We start from the raw sequence: 22,482 nt of genomic DNA, 5'->3' as shown, positions 1-22,482 counted from the left end.
GCTGAGAAAATTAGCATTTCGATCAGATGTTTACAGGGACTGATGAGAGCTGACTTCATCCACTGGATGAAGTCAAAGTCCTTTGTATCAACGTAGGTGGTTTCCCTTTGAATGTGCAGGTGCAGTAGTGTGGGTCAGTTTCAACGTACCGGAAATGGTATATGCACTGGGTCATACAGATCTGAAACTGACAACTTGGAGGGATTTCACTATGGAGTTATGAATCTGCCAGCCCTTTGCTGAACATACTTCTGGAGGAGTAGCCTAATATTATTTCAAAAAGTTATATTTATGTCCCATATGAATAAATAAATTGTGCAGCACCACAGAAATAGAGAAGAGAAGCATGTTGCAACTTTGATGCAAATGTGGGTAATTCCAGTTAATGTGAAGTCTGGTGTGTTTAGCCCTCATTATGGATACAAAGAGAGACCAAAAAGGGTCAGGTAATTTGTTTTCAGATTGAGTTTTATTCTCTCCCAGTTACTACATTTGGCAACTTTCTAGATGTGAAGTGCCACAGCCATCATTTCTGTGGTTTGAAGGCATAACCCGAGCCTTCATGCTGCCCTGTTACCTAGCAACTCAACAGATAACTTGTCACCCATTTTACTTATTTTTGGCATAGGCTCTTAGAACCTTATTTTTGACATAAACTCCTATTGTTGTTGCACATAAATCAGTTGTTGTTATTCAGTGAATACTACTGAACAATAACTGCAAGAAAACAATGTCTAGACTGAGTTCATAACGCTTGAAAATTATATTTTACATGAGAAGTGGGAGGTTTTGTTGTGGCACGTATGCCCTCCTTTTGCACAAAATTACGTGGCCATGACTTGCCATGTATAATGTCATGACTTAGGGGGGTTGAATTTGCAAGATGCTATTTTTAATCATAGTTTAATAAATATGTTAAATAAATATTATTTCAGACCTAGGCTTGTATCGTGCAGTCAAAAGTCAAATCAACATTCAAGAGAAACGGCTGTTTGGGATAAGTGTGGTTTCCTGTTTCCTGCCATGCATGCTTTTTAAATGTGTATCACACCTTCTCACATCACTATCTTTCACACAATCTAGTTGATGTCACATTCAATATGTCTGTTTCTCCTGATCATTGCGCTTGGTTGGCTGGTTCATTAGCCTTCTCTGGATTTAATTCTTCATATTCATGTGAATAAGAGGCTACACGAATGTGGGAAATATGGGAAATCATGCTGGTAAAGCCAACAGCAAACCTACACCTGATGGCGTACGGTTTAGAAGCTCAAGGTCCAGCATAAAAGGGACGCCATATAGGTGAGCATTTCTGTAAAATACGGCTGCTGCTACTACTTGTATTATTACCACTATTAATATTAGGCCTATATTGGTATCCTACTCTAAAGGAAGGCAAAACCAATGATGAATTGATTGATTGATTTAATACAGTAAATCAAATATGCACGATTAAACAATACATTTCTTTAGGCTGTTGATTAGAAAGACTTAATGTTGCTTTTTTTAATTTTCAGTTGGTGTGGCTATGCCAATCAAATATTCAATGTATAATCTTTTACCTTAATTACAAACATTGTAACTGACATTAGGCCTTATATTGGTCAATGTGGCCTAATGTAGGCCTAATCTACATCAACAATAATGAAGGTAATATTTCTTGAGCTTATTGTGTATTTTATAACTGTAAAGGAGGAGAGAAGACGGGACTGATCTTTTAGATGTGAAAGTTGCATTCAAACTGACTGAACATGAAGGACATCACAGTCGTCAGGGATCTAAAAAGTAAGAAAATATAATTTAATCCTTCAGCATGGAAGTTTATAATGTGAGGTGAAAAATAGAAAAGGGTCGATTAGAGTGATACGACGGCCATTGTTCCACTTGCCATATGCGCTGCCCCATTCATTTCTGGTCACCAGCCATAAATCGCCATGGAACTGCTGGTCATGTGTGTATGCCTTTAATGCATTCAGGGTGATATCATCTCATTGTTTGTTTCATTTTGATAAAGGAGCACAATTTCTGCATGTGTTGAGATCCCTTACGCATCAGTTGAAAATCAAGAAAATGACAGTGATGAGGCCCCTGAGAGGTAAGGATATGAGTGTACCTTTAATATTCCCTTGATTGCTTGAAATGAACACGCCAACATTGTGGGAAATTATCTTATTCACCATCTCCATTGCACTCACTGCATTGGTTAGAAGTTCTACATGTTGTGACTATACAATGTGCACACATTTTAATGTAAAATTACATGCTTGGAACTACTTTCTTCATATTATTTTTTATTCAGAAAAGTACCTATAGCCTAGATACTACTAAGCCATAACACATGGGAAAATGTTTGACTTCTTTTGTCACTTTTGAGTGCTATAGGCTGGTGGGAACTGCCCACCTCAATGCTAAGCTATTCTAACAGCGGGTGCTTCAGACTGAGTTACTGCACGAACAGAGACAAGAGGGGCAAGCTATGTGTCATCCTATCTAACTCTAGGGAAGACAGTGAATAAGATCATTTCTGAAAATGTTGGTGTGTTCCTTTTGTAAGGATCTAAGTTCCCAGGCTGATGACATTCCTTTCAATCATATGGACTCTTGATTAGCTACTGAGTGTGGGCCTATTGTGGACCTCCTGTCACACGTTTGTCCAAAGTCCTCAGAAGTTAACTTGGACCAGGAAATGTAACCAAATGTATTGTCATGTCTTGATTGATTTACTCAAGTGGTTTCACTACAACAATGGTCTCAGTTTCACCTACAGTACTCATCATGTGATCTCCACTCATGTAACCCCTGTCACTGTGTGAACCAATCACAAACTTTGTAGCCTATAAAAGCGTAGACAAAACATTATTCATGGAGTCTCTATTAGCTATGAACTCCCACACTTTGGTGTGTAGTCATCTTCCTCTGAGCTGGTAAAGTATGTTTCATTCTCTGTCTGTTTTTGTCTCTTAGCTTGAGTATTTCTTGAACCTGTTTTAAGTAACTTTCACACTTTGCATTTAGATGTACTTCTATAATGTGTTGGATGACTAGCTTGTACCTGTCCAATAAATTTGTTATGCTGATCCGCGTAGCCATTAGTGCTTATACGGCTGTGTCCGGTCCCAGGTAACGTGCTAGCGTAATGGATGGCTAGGGTTTAACTACCGCCGCCGTAGGAGTTAACCACACTGGAAAGGGCAAGCTGTCTTTGAAATTGACTGTAATATTATGAAGCGGTGGGTCGCTTTGTTTACGGGGTCCGCCATAGATTAAAATGTCTGTGGTAATTCTGTATCGAGTAATCGCATCCTAGCACAGCCAGAACCCTCTGTGCTAGTATGTGGTTGTGGGTCAGCACGTAGACATAATAGTGATCCGAGTCAGCGGGGCAGCCTCTGCATTCCTTTCTGGAAACTAGTAACAATGATTGCGTCGGGAACCGCCCGAATATAACCGGCAGTGGAGGAGAATAGGACCCTCAGCATATTCCTGACGATACGGGGTCGGTAAGAATGTCTGTGGCAATACACAGTAAATAGTAATGATCAGACGCTTATGGCTCACATAAGCCTGATCCCGGAGAATTCACAATGTTACTTTCGAAGGCACCACCAGGCTCACCAGCCTGACCCCTGAGAATAATGTTACTTTGAACTAGACCTTCTTATATTTGGCGGAGTCAGCTTTATTAGGATTCAACAGGGGTTATAATTATCTTGTCTCAAACAGCGCGCGGCTGCTTCACGGATTTTCCTTCGACCACTCTCTGTTCCCTCATTGGTCCAGAAAAGTGACGTCTTACAGGTGGTGCCCCGTGTGAGGACACGTGACCTCTTAACAACTAATCACGTGCAAAGACGTAAGCGCCGCGCAACCTTCAGTTTCACGCAGTGACAGCTGAGTGAGAGTAGCAGTATTTTTTTTTAGTTTTTCCTGTCTACAGCCACTGTGGTGAGTTTATCTTTTTGTTGTTTGTTTTCTATTTTGTTCTTGTTCTTGAGGGCAAGTTACGACAAGCCAATCCATTTATAGTTGGACATATTTGTAGTATGGGTCAACATACCCTCTGTTATTCCGGGAAATTTAGAAATCTGGTAAAAGAATGCTTTGGTGATGTCCTTAACAGACAGAGATATGATCATATAGTTGCCTATGCTCAGAGTAAACCATCTATTCAATAACCTTTGTAAATGTATACCAGGTAGCTTTATAGCCCAGTTGTTTGTTTTACCTTAAGAATTCCTGTTTACAAATAGCCTACTTTAACCAGTTTTGATCCATGCTTTCACTGACGGACAATGCGACTGACATTATTCCACCATTCAACAACATACAATAGTAAGATACTTTGATTTACTTTTTTAATTGATAAAATATAAAATTACATTCGGAAACACAGACGTTTCCATCTGATTATATAGCATATTTTTTATTCTTCTTCTTTTTTTTTAAAATGCACAATAGTCTGCCAAGGGGCGGACATCCACACATGGTTGATTACGTGAATGGCAGACATATAGTGCGAAGTCTGCGAACATTTAAATACAAACTCAGTTTTGCAATTTTACAGTTTTGTAACCTTATATGTTTATCTAGCTATCATTGTAAAATTAATTTCAAACACATAGACAAAGATATGTTTAGCTAAAGACAATATGTTATGTACTGACTTTGTTACATGCTGTATGATAAGTTAGCACATATACTTTATAGGTTTGTTTTGCTACAAAGCATATAGACTGTAGATGTTGGTAATGCAATTGTCCTAAAGCTGAATTATAATCTGTGTAGCCTATCCAATTTAATGTCCAGAAGTGAGAATGCATTGCCTTAACACAACTGTTTTTCTCAACCTTAAAACTGAGGAATGTGGATGCCAAATGAACTCTTATTTTAACCAGTTTTATTTTCCACATTAACTTTTATTTTAACCAGTTTTATTTTCCACATGTAAGCTATCCTGTGTTTTATGTTTCAATTGCTTTAAATATCACCAATGTATTGTCATTATATGTATAGCACTGTAACAAATGTGATGAAAACTATGCATAGAGATAGGCTTGTATTGATTTAGTCTTAATATTCAGTATGGTTGGTAAACCAGGTCGCTACTGGTTTTTTCAGCACTTCACTATTAGTAATAAGAATATTGTTTAAGTGGTCACATTTGAAGCGCTGGCGTTTCTAACCACTAGTCACACAATTTCCAATGAGATCAGTATCTTCAAACATGCCTTAGCTTGTAAAGTATCCGCATAAGATTTATTTACTGCCTCTAGACAAGACATATTAAATTTGTGCCTACGCAAGTCACCTAGAAATGCTTTACGTGATCTTATAGAAATCTTTTATTCCAATAGGTGACTGGCGTTAGAAGAAATATTCAGTTATTAACAGTATTCATGATGTATCTATGTATGTTCCAACTACACTAACCTCTTATCCCTTAATCCACTCTAAACAGAATTTTCTCAATTCCACCACTATTCGCCCACTCGGCATAGTGGTAAATAATCAAGTTCTCAAATGGAATCACATTATCTGTAAAGTACCTGTAAAAGAGACTGAGACCTTGTTTTCTATTTTACCTTGTTGTGATGAAACATCTAAATATGTTATATCTGTAATATCTGGTAACCTTTCTCCCATAATAACACAAAGCTCATCAATGTTCAATCACTACGTGGATATGCTGATGCCATCCAGGTGTCAAGCACACAATGGAGTATCCTGAGAAAGATTAACTCTTGGGGGTTTGATCTACTCAGTACAACATCTGCTGGACTTTAATGTTTCTACCTGGTGGGAGGACACCCCGAAGAAGACCTCATTCAACAAATGGATTACTCCTGAACCTGGCACAGAGCTGCTACTTCAGACACCCCATCCTCCAACTTCAGAAGAGCTGACCTTGGTTCTCCAGAAACTGCAATCATCAGCCCTTAACGATCCTACTCTGATAACCCCACTAGGTCCAATCCTGTGATGACCCAGGGGGGTCAAAGGGAGGTCTGTAAGGATCTAAGTTCCCAGGCTGATGACATTCCTTTCAATCATATGGACTCTTGATTAGCTACTGAGTGTGGGCCTATTGTGGACCTCCTGTCACACGTTTGTCCAAAGTCCTCAGAAGTTAACTTGGACCAGGAAATGTAACCAAATGTATTGTCATGTCTTGATTGATTTACTCAAGTGGTTTCACTACAACAATGGTCTCAGTTTCACCTACAGTACTCATCATGTGATCTCCACTCATGTAACCCCTGTCACTGTGTGAACCAATCACAAACTTTGTAGCCTATAAAAGCGTAGACAAAACATTATTCATGGAGTCTCTATTAGCTATGAACTCCCACACTTTGGTGTGTAGTCATCTTCCTCTGAGCTGGTAAAGTATGTTTCATTCTCTGTCTGTTTTTGTCTCTTAGCTTGAGTATTTCTTGAACCTGTTTTAAGTAACTTTCACACTTTGCATTTAGATGTACTTCTATAATGTGTTGGATGACTAGCTTGTACCTGTCCAATAAATTTGTTATGCTGATCCGCGTAGCCATTAGTGCTTATACGGCTGTGTCCGGTCCCAGGTAACGTGCTAGCGTAATGGATGGCTAGGGTTTAACTACCGCCGCCGTAGGAGTTAACCACACTGGAAAGGGCAAGCTGTCTTTGAAATTGACTGTAATATTATGAAGCGGTGGGTCGCTTTGTTTACGGGGTCCGCCATAGATTAAAATGTCTGTGGTAATTCTGTATCGAGTAATCGCATCCTAGCACAGCCAGAACCCTCTGTGCTAGTATGTGGTTGTGGGTCAGCACGTAGACATAATAGTGATCCGAGTCAGCGGGGCAGCCTCTGCATTCCTTTCTGGAAACTAGTAACAATGATTGCGTCGGGAACCGCCCGAATATAACCGGCAGTGGAGGAGAATAGGACCCTCAGCATATTCCTGACGATACGGGGTCGGTAAGAATGTCTGTGGCAATACACAGTAAATAGTAATGATCAGACGCTTATGGCTCACATAAGCCTGATCCCGGAGAATTCACAATGTTACTTTCGAAGGCACCACCAGGCTCACCAGCCTGACCCCTGAGAATAATGTTACTTTGAACTAGACCTTCTTATATTTGGCGGAGTCAGCTTTATTAGGATTCAACAGGGGTTATAATTATCTTGTCTCAAACAGCGCGCGGCTGCTTCACGGATTTTCCTTCGACCACTCTCTGTTCCCTCATTGGTCCAGAAAAGTGACGTCTTACACTTTAAAGGATTCTTTCCCATTCATGTCATGTAAAAACATGTTATAGTTGAACACGATCTTGGCAAACTGACATGAGAGAATTAGTTATTTGTCCAGCTTGAAGAACATTGCAGCTGTCAAGGATCCAAGAGAAATGGAATTGTGGACAGTTGATTACAGAGAGTGTTAATAAAGAGTATGGTAGCCAAGTATCAATCAAGTTTTTTTTTTTGTAAGTGTTTTTCAGCTTTCACATGAAAATCAAAAGACTTTCTGTCGTTCGAGTATTAAGAGGTAAGATTTTGCATTTGCATTCCTCTACACCACCAATTCAGAAACACTTGGGATTCTACTCAAACATGTTCATTTTGCAATGTTTCCTGAGCTCATTATTGTGCATTTTATCACTCTAGGACGAGAGAAGAGAGCACTGATCTTGATGTCGAAGTTTCAATCAGACTGTGTGAACCTGAGCAACATCATCGTCAAGGATCTAAGAAGTAAGATAAAAAAAAAAACAATTCAAGACAATTCATAAGACAAATAGGAAATAATAATGTTAATTTTACACAGTATGTCAACCAAATATGCACAATGAGGTGGGTGGAGTAGCCTATGTGTCAATGTTTGTTTCATTTTTTTCAAAAAGGAGCACAACTTCTGCATGTGCTGAGATCCCTTACACATCAGTTGAAAATCAAGAAAATGTCAGGTAAGAGGAGAGACAGTTGTTTGCTCTTTCTTTGGCTCCCAATTGTCTGAATTAACACTTGTCTGAAGGTTTAGATGCAACCGATAATATTTTCATTTTGCCATGTTTGTTTTTACTGGAATTATTCCATTTGTAGAACAATCATAATTTGAATATTTATTGAAACCAGATGCCATTTTTTTTAAATAACACATTTAAACACATCAGTACAGAAATTGGTTTAATATGAAAGTGTTTATACAGAAAATGGTATAATATTAACGGAAAATGCTTATGGTCTTGTATAATTGAATGACAAGGAGGGCAGCAGGTGGCACTGATCTTTTAGATGTGGATGTTTCCATCACACTGACCGAAGCTGAAGGATGTCACAGTCGTCAAGGATCTAAGAAGTAAGATAAACTAAAAGCTGTTCATTACAGGAAGCCTATATGGAAGATGAAATGATGTCGCCTAATTTTACATACGGTACATGTTTTTGAACAATTAGGTGGGCAGTGTGTATCAATTATTTTTTACACTTTTTTTTTAGGAGTGAACAACCATCAAGTCGTCAAGGATCTAAGAAGTAAGTTAACATTTTGGGAGGGTTGTTTGATGCCACTCTATAAGGGATTATGCATGCTGCATTCCATTCTACTTATAACTTGGGGTGAAAATGACTTCCGACTCGGAAAAGTGCAGTGGAATGGCCAATGCCATGCGTGTTGGGATTCCAAATTGGAAACTCAGGCAAGGTCCATGTAGACCAAAGGGGCTTTTCCATTGTATGATATCAGCTGAACTCAACACGAGTATACTGTTCTCGATTTTGGTACCGGATGTTGGTTTTTCACTGCAACAAAGTACCACATACTGTAGCTAGCCGATTATATTGAAAACCAAAAAATAATCATTAATATCATTAGATTCCTGCCGGCATCCATGTGCCCAGATGCACTGGAATGCATTTGAATTCTGGAAAATCAACTGGAAATTATCAACTTCCAATTTGTAATGAAAAGCAGCATCAAATCACTGAATGTAATGAATTAGAATAAAGACATAGACTCTGTTTTGGAGTGATATCAGACTGTATATATTCATATTACAGAGTGCACAAAGCCAAAGGTATTTCTTTCCGCCAAAGATTTAATCGCCGGGGATTTAAGAGGTAAGTAAAAAGACATTCCTAACTTGACATGTTAGTGCTACGTTGCATACTCTGTCCGAAAACAAATAAATATGTGTTACACTGTTTTGGCCAAGCCCAAACCTCACATCCGTTTTGTGAAGGGGGCCCTTATGTGATTGGGGTGACCCCTACGTTACTTACCTGATAGGGGTCACATACCTGTTATTTTTCCCATTTCAAATGAGGTACAGCCCTATTCTTTGAAGATTTTGGCATTTGCATTGGAATTTGGAATCTTCAAAGGTTTGAAAGGCAATACGGCAGCTTTTCTCGCAGTGTTCCTCAAAAACTTTTTTCTAATACAAGTTAGGCCCTCCATCTGTACTGTACATTCCCTTTTGGCCCATTGATGTGCTACAAGGTTCTAGTTGTTTACTCTCGTATATTAATTTCAACAAAGAAGCTAAAATGCTTGGTTACTGGTATACTGACTCTCACGTTTCTCATTAGTCTTGAGATGTCTATTACCTCTAAGTTATGGTAATTTAGCATAATTTCTAAAGATATTTTGATTGTAATGATCTTTTTCTACACCACCCTTGTAGGAAGACAAGATATACTGCAAATGTCTCGCAGAAGCCAGATACATTAGAAGTGGATGGGAATGAGGGCCATCATAGTCGCCAAGGCTCTCAGAGGTGAGAATACGCTACACTTTGCATAAACAATTTAGCTAGCTAGATGGCTATCTGGAAGATGCACTCCAGCCATTGATCAACCCTAAAGAATAATCTCTTTTAATGAAAAAGTCCCTTAATTGCCTTGAAAGTCATCTCTAGACTGGGTAAACCCAGCGTGATCTGCGATTGGATTTGGCCTGGCAGCTCAGGCTGGAAACCTGCACATTTATCTCTCCTGCTTCCTGTCCACGTTTGCTGGAACCAATCACAAAATAGCTTATCCACCAGGCGGCCCTGGATCGTTGGTCAGATTGTTTGAAGGACCATCCAAATGCGTACAGAGTCATTTGAACTATGCCCATTGACCATGCCTCTTGTGCAGTAGTAATACAGTGTAGTCTTCCCAGATGTGGGGTGCAAATTGTCAATGCAGTGTCCAGGTGGATCGGTGGCCATATCTGTTGTTTATCTAGATAGATTTGAGATTTTCAGCAGTATTCAGTAATATATGAGGTCTGGTGTAATATGTATTGCAATTCATTGTAACAGCTATTCTCACATAATGCACAGGTCAGAACACGAGGGCTACCAACGTAGTGACCAGAAGTGGAAGTGCCATCGCTGTGCAGACGTGACAAATTCAACCCACTGGATGAGGGCAAAGCCCTCTGTATCAACAGAAGAGGGGGTTCCATTGTTTGTGCAGACCTGTGGTTCAGGACAGTTTGAGTGTACGCAAACTGGTATACGCTGGACCTGTTGTACAGACGTGAAGATACAGTATCGTGTTGTGGATTGGGAAGTACTTGATGGGGAGATGGAGTCATATGAACCTGCCGGTCCTTTGCTGAACATCACACTTCTAGAGGGTGAACTGGAAGAGATCCACCTGCCACATTGTCTCTGTTTGGGAGGAGTTGAAGCACCACTGCATGATTCTGTGAAGGTTCTACATTGGCGGGAGAGCGGAGTGTCCTTGGAAAAATGTGATTTAACCCGATTCCACTGCAGAGTCTCTAAACCCACGTTTTCTAATCTCGGGCTCATCATCAAGAAGTTTCAAGACTTTCTGTCACTCTCTGTGCACGGTACATTGGTGCACTACTGTGCTGGAAATTCACCCCTTATTCTCCACACTTATCTTATGCCTGAGGAGCCCAGTCTACTGCAGTGTGTGAAGGAGAACAATGCCAACTATTGTCCGATCCCTCTACCCAGACCTGAAGAGCCTTTAAGGTTGGGGACCTTCTACCAACTCAAAACTTCCTGTGTTTCCGACATCACTCCAACAGAGATCCAATTCAGGTATCCAAGAATTGTCCCAAACTTCTTTAAAGTGCGTATTGAAGATCCCAAGGACAAATTTAAAATGGAGTTGATTGGTGTTGATGGCCATAAATGTAAGTGGACCGGCGAATTTCATAAGGATGAATTCAACAAGGCCACAGTAAAGAGGCAGGTAGTGATTCTGGAGCACAGCCCAGCAGTGATTGAAAATGAGGCCCAGTTTATTGATGATCACAGAGCTGCACTTATTGAAAGTGTGACATGTGTACCTCCCATAGCAGAAGAGATGCTCTCACAAGGTTTGATCCATAAAGAAAAATATTCAAACATCATGGCTGCAAACACCAGTGAGGAAAGAATGAGGGAGATCTACAAATGCCTGCAGTCTTGCGGAACCAAAGGGAAGGCCCAATTTTACCACATCCTTCTACTAAAAGAGCCCCATGTGGTGAAGCATCTGAATACTTCACACCACTGATCATAGGAAGGGTGTCCTGCAACTGTTTTTGAGAACCTGATGTTATTTGACGCCATTGGATAAATCATATTGCTTTGTTGTGGACACGGACACCCGGAAATATCTATATCACAAAACTTACAAATGCACTCTGTCTAATAAAACAATGTCTTTTTTCTCTCTTTTTTTGTTGTGCAATCATAGCAGTCTCGTGAAATAGTCATCTGGAATTCTGTTTGATTTAAATTGACTGAAAGAAAGGCGGTCAACAATTGCTCAACAACATACAGTATATCCTACTGGACTGATGGAAAGCCATTCCAACTCTAGTGGTTGAGAAAATGGCAAGAGTGAAAGAAAGTTGTATATCTCAGCAAATGTTGGCTCTACTTTTAAGAATAAAACATTATTTTCTTGTTTAAACTTTGTTTGCTTAGTCTACTACACAATCTCACATGTGTTATGTCAATCTTCAGTTTTGTTGCGCAATGCAAAAAAAGTCCATATAAATATCCAATTTCAGGAATATTTTTGAAGTGAAGTTGTGAAGTTGTGTTTTTTTGAGTGAAGTTGTGTTTCCTGGACTCTGGGTGTGGTTTGAATGTCTGCAGCCTATTAACCTTGAGGTCATCTGGCAAAATAGTATAGTAGCCTAATTTATTCAACATTATCCTGCACCTTACTGTATATTTATTCAATAGCTATCTATTTTGTGTATATATTTATTTGAACTATTTATCTTCTGGTGTGCTTTCATTACTGTATATCTGTGGTACAGAGAAATCTATCATCATCTACCTACCTATCTATCTATCTATCTATCTAACGAGAATGGAAAAGTTGTTTGTTGATATTAGGCCTAATACTGCTTACTGTATGCTGGCAACGCTTGTTTTGATGTTCTGCAGTTTATAGGTTGTGGTGAATGTGGTAGAAGCACAGGATGGGCTGTCCTCCGTCTGACCTACAATTTAGTAACAGATGGAGGCCTTTGGAGAGGGTCCGTTTAGGTGACAGAATGTGTGATGTGAATATACTGCACAGGTGAAATGGGCTACGGACTGGTAGGCCTAGGCCTACTGCAAACAAAGTTCACCTTAAAGGGATATTCCGCCATTTTTGGAAATACGCTCATTTTCCACCTCCCCTCGACCAAAACAATCGATATTTACCTTGTTCCCGTTCATCCAGCCATTCTGTGAGTCTGGCGATACAACTTTTAGCTTCAGCCTAGCATAGATCATTGAATCGGATTAGACCATTAGCTTCTCGCCTGCTAGCTTCATGTTTAAAAGTGACTAAGATTTCTGGTAATTTTCCCATTTAAAACGTGTCTCCTCTCAAGTTAGAAAGTGCAATAAGACCAACTGAAAATGAAACCTGGTGTTTTTCTAGGCTGATTTGACATGGAACTACACTCTCACCTGGCGTAATAATCAAGGCAACTTGCAAACGTACCATAGGCGCAGTGATATCGTACGCAGCATCTGAAAATAGTCCCCATAGACAACAAGCAGTAGTAGTGCCAGTAGTTTGCAAGTTGCCTTGATTATTACGCCAGATGAGAGTGTAGTTCCATGTCAAATCAGCCTAGAAAAACGCCAGGTTTCATTTTCAGTTGGTCTTATTCAGTTGGAACAAGGTAAATATCGATTGTTTTGCTCGAGGGGAGGTGGAAAATGAGCGTATTTCCAAAAATGGCGGAATATCCCTTTAACGCCTCAAAAGCCAAAGAAATGATTGTGGACATGAGAAGGCGCCTAACACCAAAGCCCCATCTATTACATGTGAACAGCCTATTCATGGGTTTCATCAGGTCCCTTTCCACAGGTGTATACAATCAAGCACCTTGATTATCAATGCAGACATGGTGCTTGATTGTATACACCTGTGGAAAGGGACCAGATGAAACCCATGAATAACCTTGACTGACTGGTCCTGATATATTTCTTGGCTCATAATTTGAAATGGGACATTAACACCATCACCCACCTTATCAAAAAGGCAAATCAGAGACTTTATTTCCTCAGACAACTGAAAAAGTAGGCCTACCATCACGTAAACAAAACCCTTCGGACGCTCTTCTACAAAGCCATCCTTGAAAGCATCATCTCATCTTCAATCACCGTCTGGTATGGAACCTCTGACAGCTACACCAACCAACAGGAAGTTAGAGAGTTGTCACCAGGTTGTCACCAAAGCCTCTAGTATCCCTGGTTGTGTCCTTCACTCCACTCTATGCTGAACGCAGCTTGAACTGAGCAACCAAGATCATCAGGGACGCCTTACATCCGAGCCATGATCTATTCAGAGAGGGTTAAAGCGGTAATGAAGGATCTTTGATCTATTCCAACTTCTGCCCTCTTATCTGGGAGATGATAGATTTCAGCAATATTAGACTCCTGAACTCTCCTGAAGAACTGTATTTATTTATTTATCTATCTATCTATCTATCTATCTGTCTATCTGTCTGTCTGTCTGTCTGTCTGTCTGTCTGTCTGTCTGTCTGTCTGTCTGTTTGTTTGTTTGTTTGTTTGTTTCTTTGTTTGTTTCTTTGTTTGTTTGTTTATTTATATCCCCTCATGGTACTGAGTTTGGTTCTTTTAAAAAGAACTCGGAAAGTCTAATAAAAAAGTAGGGTAGGCCTACGCTGTTTCTCAACGTGGAGGGAGGAGCTGACCAGGAGCTGATGTTCTTCCAATGAAACCAGCATCTGGCATCACGTGGTACCCTCGTATGAAGCGGAAACTTTTTGAATGCAAACGGGCGCGGGTTTGTGCTTGCCATTCAGCGAGGGAAAGGTGCGGTGGAAGTTCCAGGATCCCATCATCCAGACACAACAGAAGAAAACAAGTAGCAACCTGAGATCAACATAACGTCAAGAAGTAAGGAATAACATTGTCCGTCAATTTAAGATGCTGTTACGTTGACTTACATTAGCTGTTTAAATTAGATGTGATGACTAACGCTAAGTTACTTGATAAATCTGGTTAGATATTCATGCTAGGTAGCGCTAACGGTAACTAGCTTGCTAACTGTAGTTAAACTGGTAAGTTATAGCCTAGTGCATTATTTACGTTAACTTGTTGTTAGGTGTCACTTATGGCGTGTGACAACTATTTAACGTTATATTGTTTCCCATGTTTCGCGTGACTGTATTTGAATCTGTCAGGAAAGACTCGTCTGAAACATTATCAAACGAGCTAACTTTAACTCGCAAACATAGAGGATATTAACAATAACTTGGCTCTCAAGTTTGACTTAAATTGGGCAAAGTGGTCTATTAGCTAGCTAACCAAGTAACGAGTTTTCCTGTTTAGGTGTGCCAATGTTTTGATTGCATAACATAAACGGAACGATGAACTAAAATGGCAGTGCCTGGTATGACAACTCTTGTCACTATTTCTGTAGGTTTACGTCACTCACAATGTCGCACAAGCAAATCTACTACTCAGAAAAATATGACGACGACAAATTCGAATACAGGTGAGTACGTTGTGTCCAGTCTAGTTGACACTAACGTTTTATAAACGTAATTTTTCTAAACGTAATCTTGACCCAGCTAACTCGATGTGCTTCTCTCTTCCGCTCCGTCTAGACATGTCATGCTGCCTAAAGACATCGCCAAGTTGGTACCAAAAACCCACTTGATGTCCGAGACCGAGTGGAGGAACCTGGGCGTTCAGCAGAGCCAGGGCTGGGTACACTACATGACTCACCAGCCAGGTAGGAATTTACGTTGTAGTCAGTGACTTCAATTCTACTAGTCACACACTGTTTTCAGTGCCTACCTACACCGCCTGCTGTTAGCTCTTGCCATGCAATGAAGCAGGACTTCATACAGCACTGGCAGTGGAAGCACACAAGGAAGTTTTTTATATTTTTTTCCCTCTCTGGCTACTTCCTGTCCACTTTTTTACAGTCACACACACACCTTTGCCAGAAACACACACACACACACTTTGTTAGATATGACGGGGCTGTACTTATGGCTGCCAAGTGTCTTGTTTGGTGTCATAACATTTGTACGCAGGAAGTCTCTAGCGACAAGTAAAACTGTGCCATGTCTTCACATATATGAATGAATCTGGTGAAGTTCGCACAGGCTGTACTACAGGAGTGTTTTTTTCCCATAGTCCATATGTCTGGTGTGTCTCTCAACCTAATTAGCATTAGTCATTCAATCTCAGCAGAGAGTATCAGGTGTGCAGAAAGCTGTGTGAGCAGGATTGCCAGATGTTGTGTGGCTCTGCTCTGGTCGCCAGCTGTGAGTGTTGCTTTGATGGAAAGGTGTGTCCACAGAGGCTTTCCGTTTGGCTCTGGGGCCAGTGTGTGAGGACTAGAAATCGATGGGCTCCTGTTGCCTTTTGTCTGTCAGTAGGCCAAGTCTTTAAGGTGCTGTGTTTGCTGTGTGTGTCAGTATAGGCCAAGTTTTGTTTAGTGTGTGTCTGTATAGGCCAAGTTTTGTTTAGGGTTTGTGAGTTTTGTTTTGGTTGTTTTTCAGTAGACCATGTTTTGTTTAAGGTGCTTTGTTTAGTGTATTTGTCAGTATAGGCCAAGTTTTCTTTAGTGTTTTCTAGTTTTGTTATGGGTGTTTGTTGAAGGTTTTCAAGTTGTTTTGTTTGTTTTTCAGGAGGCCAAGTGTTATTGAAGGTGCTTTGTTTAGTGTGTTTGTCAGACTAAGCCAAGTTTGTTTAGGGTGTTTTCAGTAGGCCAAGTGTTGTTTAAGATGTTTTGTTTAGTGTTTGCAAGTTTTGTTTTGGGTGTTTTTCCATTAAGCCCAGTTTTGTTTAAGGTGTCATCCTACGTGTGGCAGATTCACTGAATGGACTTTCAATCTGATCATAGCCTGCACTTGAAGGCTCAGACTGGATTTCACTGCAGTGTCTTTAAATCATTGTCAGTGCTTTCAGGACTGAATGGATCATGTTTCTTCTTGTCAGCCTTCAGGTCTTTGTAGCTCAGTGTTATAGCTCACGTAGCAATTGTACCATATCTGACCCGTGACCCCTACACATGCACAGCTGGCCCTTTGTTACAATGATGTAAACAGCAGGTGGTCAACGGTGAAACCGAATGTACTTTACTACCATGGCACCATAGGCTCGTCAGCCAGCACATTTTGACCTCTTAGAATTATAAGGGTTCTATCTATTCTTTTTTTGTCAAAACTTATTTAGAGTTATTTAAAGTTGCAGAGAGAGTGCTCACGCACCCCACTTGATACAGGTGCAGGGTAAAATAGATCAATGAAATAATGAAAAGAAAGACCAACACCTGACAAAGACCAACATTGGTTGAAATGTTGTGTATTAAATCACTTCGGGAGCAGTATTTTTCTTTTTGAGTTATTGACTTTCCTATTATGTGACAAGTTTGTAAGGTGAGGTGAGATGTTTCTTGAAGTTGTATGCATTTTTGGACATATCTAAAGAGCCATGTTTCACTTATCAATACAATTAAAACTTTGAAGCTGCATATCTCATCAGAATGCATTTAGAACCCTATAATTCTAAGGGGACTATTTATTTCTGATGGAGCATCAGTCACGGCATCTGTTGTATATTCTGCTCCAGTGAAATCTGCATAAGAGATGGACAGACAACCAATCTGAACACTTATGCGTGCACCTGACATGACAACAATGTTACATTTCGTAATTATTTGAATAAGACTGTAGTTTCACATAGACTAATAAGTTCCGAATTGACTGCCTTTTAAGTACCCTGCATATGCTTCAGTTCTAGGCTCAGTTTAATTTCCACCGAAGCGTTTTTATATATATATATTTTTTGATCAATATTATTATTATTATTATCATTATTTATGTTGAAGCCTGTTACCGTAGGGTCTAGAATTTGTTTGTGTCTGGCATATGGGGGGCGTGTGATCACGTTGGTTGCTTCCTAGTGATGTCTGTCAACCATCACAATGGACGATGACCTTGTCCATCGGCCCAACACTAGCAAGCTGTTAGAATGACCGGTCACTTGTATGTTACTGCACTAGATAAAAGCAGAGCTGTTCGCCACTAGCCTGATTACCATCGACTTTCAAAGGCTCTGCGAGACTTTAGTCTGACCAACAGCCTGTGCTAACACGGTTTCTTGCCAGCGCTGGTTGACCCGCCTCCTTTAAGTGCCTCGATTTTCTACTGGTAGATGTCAGAAAGCGATTGCCGAGTTTAAACCAATAACAACACTCTTTCCTCTGCCTTGAACACGCCTATACCCAGAGCCGTTGGAGCTGCTCAAAGTTGATTGGTTCTCGACCAAAGGGGGCAGTTCCGCAGATTTCGGGAACTCAGAAATCCTTCTCAATGAGCAGTAGGGCTTTGACTTTTGGCCAAAAATCATATTCGAAGTTCGTTTGGTTATTAATATCAAACTTCGAATGTATTCGAATATTTGTTAATAATATGTTGACCATTATTTTTATGCTATTGGAAAAACACGCAGCATCCATTAAGCTGAATTTCCTTTTCCTGCTCTCCCTCCGTCTCTCTGTCACTCATGCCTCTGTGTCTCTCTCTCTCTCTCACAAACATACACACACACACACACACACACACACACACGTTCACAGCCCCTCCACTCCGTGCAGACCGCGTCTGTCTCCATGAAAACAAGATCCCTGGAAGCTTGATTGCACCGACATAACGCTGTTCAGGTGGAGGCACTATGCATACAACTTTACCAAACAGTATAGCCTAAGTAGCCTAAACTCATTCTCCATGGCCCGCTTTCTCTCGTCCTCCCTCGTGCGCGCTCAGTGGACACCCGTCCCTCGACATGCATCCTAAACCTTCACAATCGTGAAAGCAATGACGCATAGAAGACAACAAGCTAAATTATCCGGTTAGCATGATTAGCATGCTGCACAGATTAAAACTCTTGCATTCAAGTTGATTGACCATCTCAATACCAATGTCTTCCAACTCCAAGACTTAAAAGGGCCTGTCCCAATGAGGAAGTTACTAGCTTACCTGGAAACTTACACACACGTGGGGAAACTGAATAGGCTAGTCAAACCACTCGCTAACATCACCTACAGGAGCCCAGATGAGTAAGCCTAATAGCCTTGCTAATGAGCTCATGATTCACGACTTTGCCAGATGTGAGAAAGCCGCTGAATCTGAAAACAAAGTTTGCATGCAAACACATGTACCAAAAAATAATGCTCATAACAGGTTCGAATATTAAGAGCTGCCTAAAATTCGTTCGAATATCATATATTTTTCAAAAATTCGAATTATATTCGAATAACGAAGTTCGGAGTCAAAGCCCTAATGAGCAGTTGACCAGACCAGCAGCAAAAGCCTGAAGGCGTTGCGTCACTGGGAGGGCGTGCCAGGCTAGTTCGCCACTGTAGATGTTTTTCACCTATGCTGTGTATGTAGTGTGTTTTTACTCTTTGAAGTGAAATGCTTACACAACTTGCTCTTTGTCTAAAAGGCTTATTTATCAGCAAGCGAAAATGCTCTAAATCTTATATAATGGAGTAATGACTTTGCCTTGTATTGAGAATCAATGACAGCCACACACAGACGTACATTGGATTTAGTTTGTTTGTTATTTTATCGACTGGTTTCAGCCTAGTGAGAGTTAAGCAGCAGGAATATGAGTGTTTGTTTGTACCTTGGAATTGAACCAACGAGCATGACGCGGCTTCACAGGCACTTTTAGTCAGAGGAGCAGAGCAACGGGAGGGACTGAAGTGAACTACTTGAATTGCAGCCAGTTTGGAAGGACTGGCGGAGGGCACCAGCTTCTGCCTTTGATTAATGGAACTCTCATGGAGCATCACTTTATCTTGTGTTTGACAACTCCGCATTTCCACCTTTTGTCTACTACTGTGCGTGTGCGTGTGTGTGTGTGTGTGTGTGTGCGCGTGTGTGCGCGTGTCTTGTGTGCGCATGTGCAAGTGCTTTTGCCCGTGTACCTGATCCTAAGGTGAAAAACCTTTCCGATTTCTTTGTTGCAGAACCGCACATCCTGCTGTTCCGTCGTCCACTGCCCCAGACAGCGTGACGCTAAACGAGGTGGCCGAGAAAGAAAGAGCGAGAAACGGAACTGTCCGAGGAGCCAGCGCGGCGACGACGCCATTTACAGGAAAGGGATCCCTGCTGGACAGATGCACTATGCCTTTTGTAAAGAGCTTGCCTGACCCAGTGACCAGCCCCACCATTACCCACAACTCCCCATGTTTTTAACCCATCAATTAATTATACTGTTCATGTGTTGCCCCTGCTCTGGGTCTGTTGTGGTGCCTGCATCAGAGTAACTGTGGTTCCCTCTTTAGAGGCGGAATGATGTTCTTATTCCCCGTCATGTCTGTATGTACCCCCCCCCCCCCTCTCTCTCTCTTCATATTTAACTGCTCTTATCTGTGTCTTATCCGTATATATGTGACCCCTCGTTGTCCCATGTGCTGTCAGATCAGCTGCTTTCCATGTACGACCTTCATTTTACACTGAAATAAATCTTTAAACAAACGAGACTGTTGTTTTTGTCTTAACTGGGTAGCAACAGATTGATTTTAAACAGCAGGATTCTTGTGCGTGATCTTTTTAAAACCTTAATTAGTCTTCAAGTGGCACCCATCTTGATATGATTCTGTGGCCTCACCTGTTCCTAGACTCCCACATTAAGTGCCCTACATTCTAGTAGCAGTTGAAGGCCATGTGAGTGAAGCTGACTGCTGCTTTACCCCTATATTGGAGGATCCTGCTCTGTGTGATACTAGGGTACGTAATAAGTCAGCTGTCCTCTGATTATAACCTCACAGGAGCAAAGGAGGGGCACTATATAGCTAAACATCAGGATCTGAAGGCCTTTTGAATGATAGTTGTGTTGCTGTGTGCAGTTCTAGCAGTAATCCAACAGGGGGCACCCTCATCTCATGAAATGGCAGAGGAAGAGACTATGGAGTCTTTTTTTTTATTTTTTTTTTTAGAAAAAACCTGCTGTGCATTGCTTTGATGCTGTGTTATTCTTAAAGCTGAATGATGAGTTGGTGTCAATATATTCATTTGGCATGGCTTGTAGGCTACATAGCAATTGACTGCTCAATTTAAGCATGTGTCTACAATGAATAGAGCTGATATATTTGTAGTTTGTATACTATATTAGTCCTAATACAAATAATCTATAATGTATGAAATCAACTTAAATCATAACTCTGTCTTAAGTTTTGCCTGCCAGGCCTTGTTTACCAGTGCAGTCGGTGAAGTATGTGTTTACCCTTGCTGTAAGTAGTAATCTTTCACTATTTCCATTATAAGGTTATTGCATCAATTGGAAAACGCCCTGTGGCTCTGAAACGCGATCGCACCACCCGAGGTGTCCGTCCACTTCGGCGGTCTGAAGCCTTCAGCGGATTGGTCACTTACTGCGCCGGTTGCAGAGACGGGCTTATAGGCTGTGGGGAGGATAATAGGAAATTTTCATGGTCCTACGGGGAGATTTCCGCAATTGCAGGGAAGCCATTCCAGAAACCTGCAATTACTGGGAGCGAGATGATCAGGGCCGGGGCAGGCTCCCGCCGGGGATAAGGAAGGAGACCGCCGCGAACAGGTGCCACTTCCTCCTGTGAGGTGGGGAAATAATTGCCACCCTCTTATGGTACCTGTGGCTGGGTTGATGGGGTCATCTGGGATCATCAGAGTCCTCTCTGTAAGTGTATATGTTGCTATACATCAGGATGGGTTGTTGTAGAAAAATCTATCTCTTCCCTCTACCCTGTCATTACAGGTGAGGACGAGGATGAGACCAAATTGCTTGACCGAAGATGAGAGAAATGATCTGAAGTTTGAGACACGATGCATCTCACAGTATGCCCGCTGACTTTAAATATGGTGTGCTTCCCCTTGCTCAAGTTTCCATTATGCAAAATTTCAACAGCCCCTGATTTTCACAACAGTCCAGGGAATGTCATCTGTGACTATCTGGAAAAGCTATCATTTTTTTGTGCCCCAGATTTTCTGCTTTTACAAAATGAAGGAGATGAGAGGCCAACTGGCCAAAACTGGACTGGGGGCTGTGGTGGGGTTTTTACTCTTTTCACACACAAAGGATGGGTTCATGCTTGGCTGTAGACAAACACATGATAACATTGGCAGTTGCCAAGCAAATGTGTTATGAATGTCATGCACAAAATGAATGAAAGACACATCGACAAGCTAGCTCCTGTGGTTTGAGACACGGGGTACCTCTCATTCGTCTTTTATGCATCCTCCCTTCCTTCCTCAGTCCTCGTCCTCACTGATCTACATAAAGAATGATGGGGCGGCAACAATGGGATAGTCTATCCAATAGTTATAGATCAGTGGGAAGGATCGAGGAGTTCGAAGAGTTTGAGAGCCACCCAATGAGCTTTGCTCTACTAACATAAAGTGTTCTGCAGCTACCACTAGAGAACACTGTGGAGTGAGCAAGGTGTTTCTGTGGAAAAAAAAGATTTAGTTGGTTCTCTTTACTGGATGCCGGGTTCCCCATGAGATGAATGTAAACAATGTCCCAGAGCTTTAAAGACGTTCCAAAACAAATGACTTGGCAGGTGTTTTATGAGCCCAGCAAATTATTTCATCACGCCCAGCAGGCCTCAAGGACACACGTAATTTGTTTTGGTGATAAAATATTAATTTTAACAAAAGCTTATTTGTTTCCAATTACTTTGAAATTATATTCCAGACATAAAAAGCGCCTATAGTCCTCCTCGCCAACCACACAAAATGCTTACCATTATCCTGCGAGCATCCAACACACTAATGGAGATTTATTGTTAGTGACGATAAGTCGCATACTACGTTTTTTTTTTTTTTTAATGTGAGCAAACTGTGTTACACAGGGTTTATCACCGATATTGGCCCAGTGGAATCTCCATTGAAATTCTCATGTACTCCAGGACTAAGCATATCCACCATTATACAGGAAACTGGGCCATTGTGTCCATGAGGCAATGTATGGCATCATGATAGGAACGGCCATGCAATAGCT

General features: G+C 41.0%; 2 protein-coding genes across 3 annotated transcripts; both read left to right on the top strand.

Annotated features, from left to right (window-relative positions):
• The first annotated feature begins 1,088 nt into the window (after positions 1-1,088).
• Positions 1,089-11,867, top strand: LOC134072778 (NACHT, LRR and PYD domains-containing protein 1 homolog). Of its 2 annotated transcripts, XM_062529619.1 has the most exons (10): positions 1,089-1,302; positions 1,693-1,785; positions 2,015-2,095; positions 7,473-7,529; positions 7,649-7,735; positions 7,885-7,947; positions 8,247-8,339; positions 8,480-8,515; positions 9,041-9,057; positions 9,667-9,765. In XM_062529619.1, exons 1-10 carry the CDS (start codon positions 1,208-1,210, stop codon positions 9,711-9,713), a joined length of 669 nt encoding a protein of 222 aa, XP_062385603.1. In that variant the 5' UTR covers positions 1,089-1,207; the 3' UTR covers positions 9,714-9,765. The 2 variants fall into 2 exon arrangements, with proteins under 2 accessions (XP_062385603.1, XP_062385602.1); XM_062529618.1 differs by lacking the exons at positions 1,089-1,302; positions 1,693-1,785; positions 2,015-2,095; ... (1 more) ...; positions 7,649-7,735; positions 7,885-7,947 and adding an exon at positions 10,312-11,867 and having other exon boundaries at positions 8,307-8,339; positions 9,667-9,759.
• A 2,355-nt stretch (positions 11,868-14,222) lies between these two features.
• Positions 14,223-19,975, top strand: cks1b (CDC28 protein kinase regulatory subunit 1B). Its single transcript, XM_062529308.1, has 4 exons — positions 14,223-14,370; positions 14,897-14,971; positions 15,084-15,211; positions 19,469-19,975. The coding sequence occupies exons 2-4, from the start codon at positions 14,913-14,915 to the stop codon at positions 19,513-19,515; spliced, it is 234 nt and encodes a 77-aa protein (XP_062385292.1). The 5' UTR covers positions 14,223-14,370; positions 14,897-14,912; the 3' UTR covers positions 19,516-19,975.
• Positions 19,976-22,482: the final 2,507 nt, after the last annotated feature.

Source organism: Sardina pilchardus, chromosome 24 (assembly GCF_963854185.1).
Source record: "Sardina pilchardus chromosome 24, fSarPil1.1, whole genome shotgun sequence".
In the NCBI taxonomy this organism is placed as follows: Eukaryota; Metazoa; Chordata; class Actinopteri; order Clupeiformes; family Clupeidae; genus Sardina; species Sardina pilchardus.
Note: the sequence above shows the minus strand (reverse complement) of the source record. Positions and strands in the feature narration are given on the sequence as shown.

Excerpts from the sequence above, each read along its gene's own strand:
- LOC134072778 (XM_062529618.1), top strand. The coding sequence starts at position 10,394 with ATGAGGGCAAAGCCCTCTGTATCAACAGAAGAGGGGGTTCCATTGTTT.
- cks1b (XM_062529308.1), top strand. The coding sequence starts at position 14,913 with ATGTCGCACAAGCAAATCTACTACTCAGAAAAATATGACGACGACAAA. Across the intron at positions 14,972-15,083 it reads GACGACAAATTCGAATACAG|ACATGTCATGCTGCCTAAAG; the intron begins GTGAGTACGTTG and ends CGCTCCGTCTAG. Across the intron at positions 15,212-19,468 it reads CTACATGACTCACCAGCCAG|AACCGCACATCCTGCTGTTC; the intron begins GTAGGAATTTAC and ends TCTTTGTTGCAG.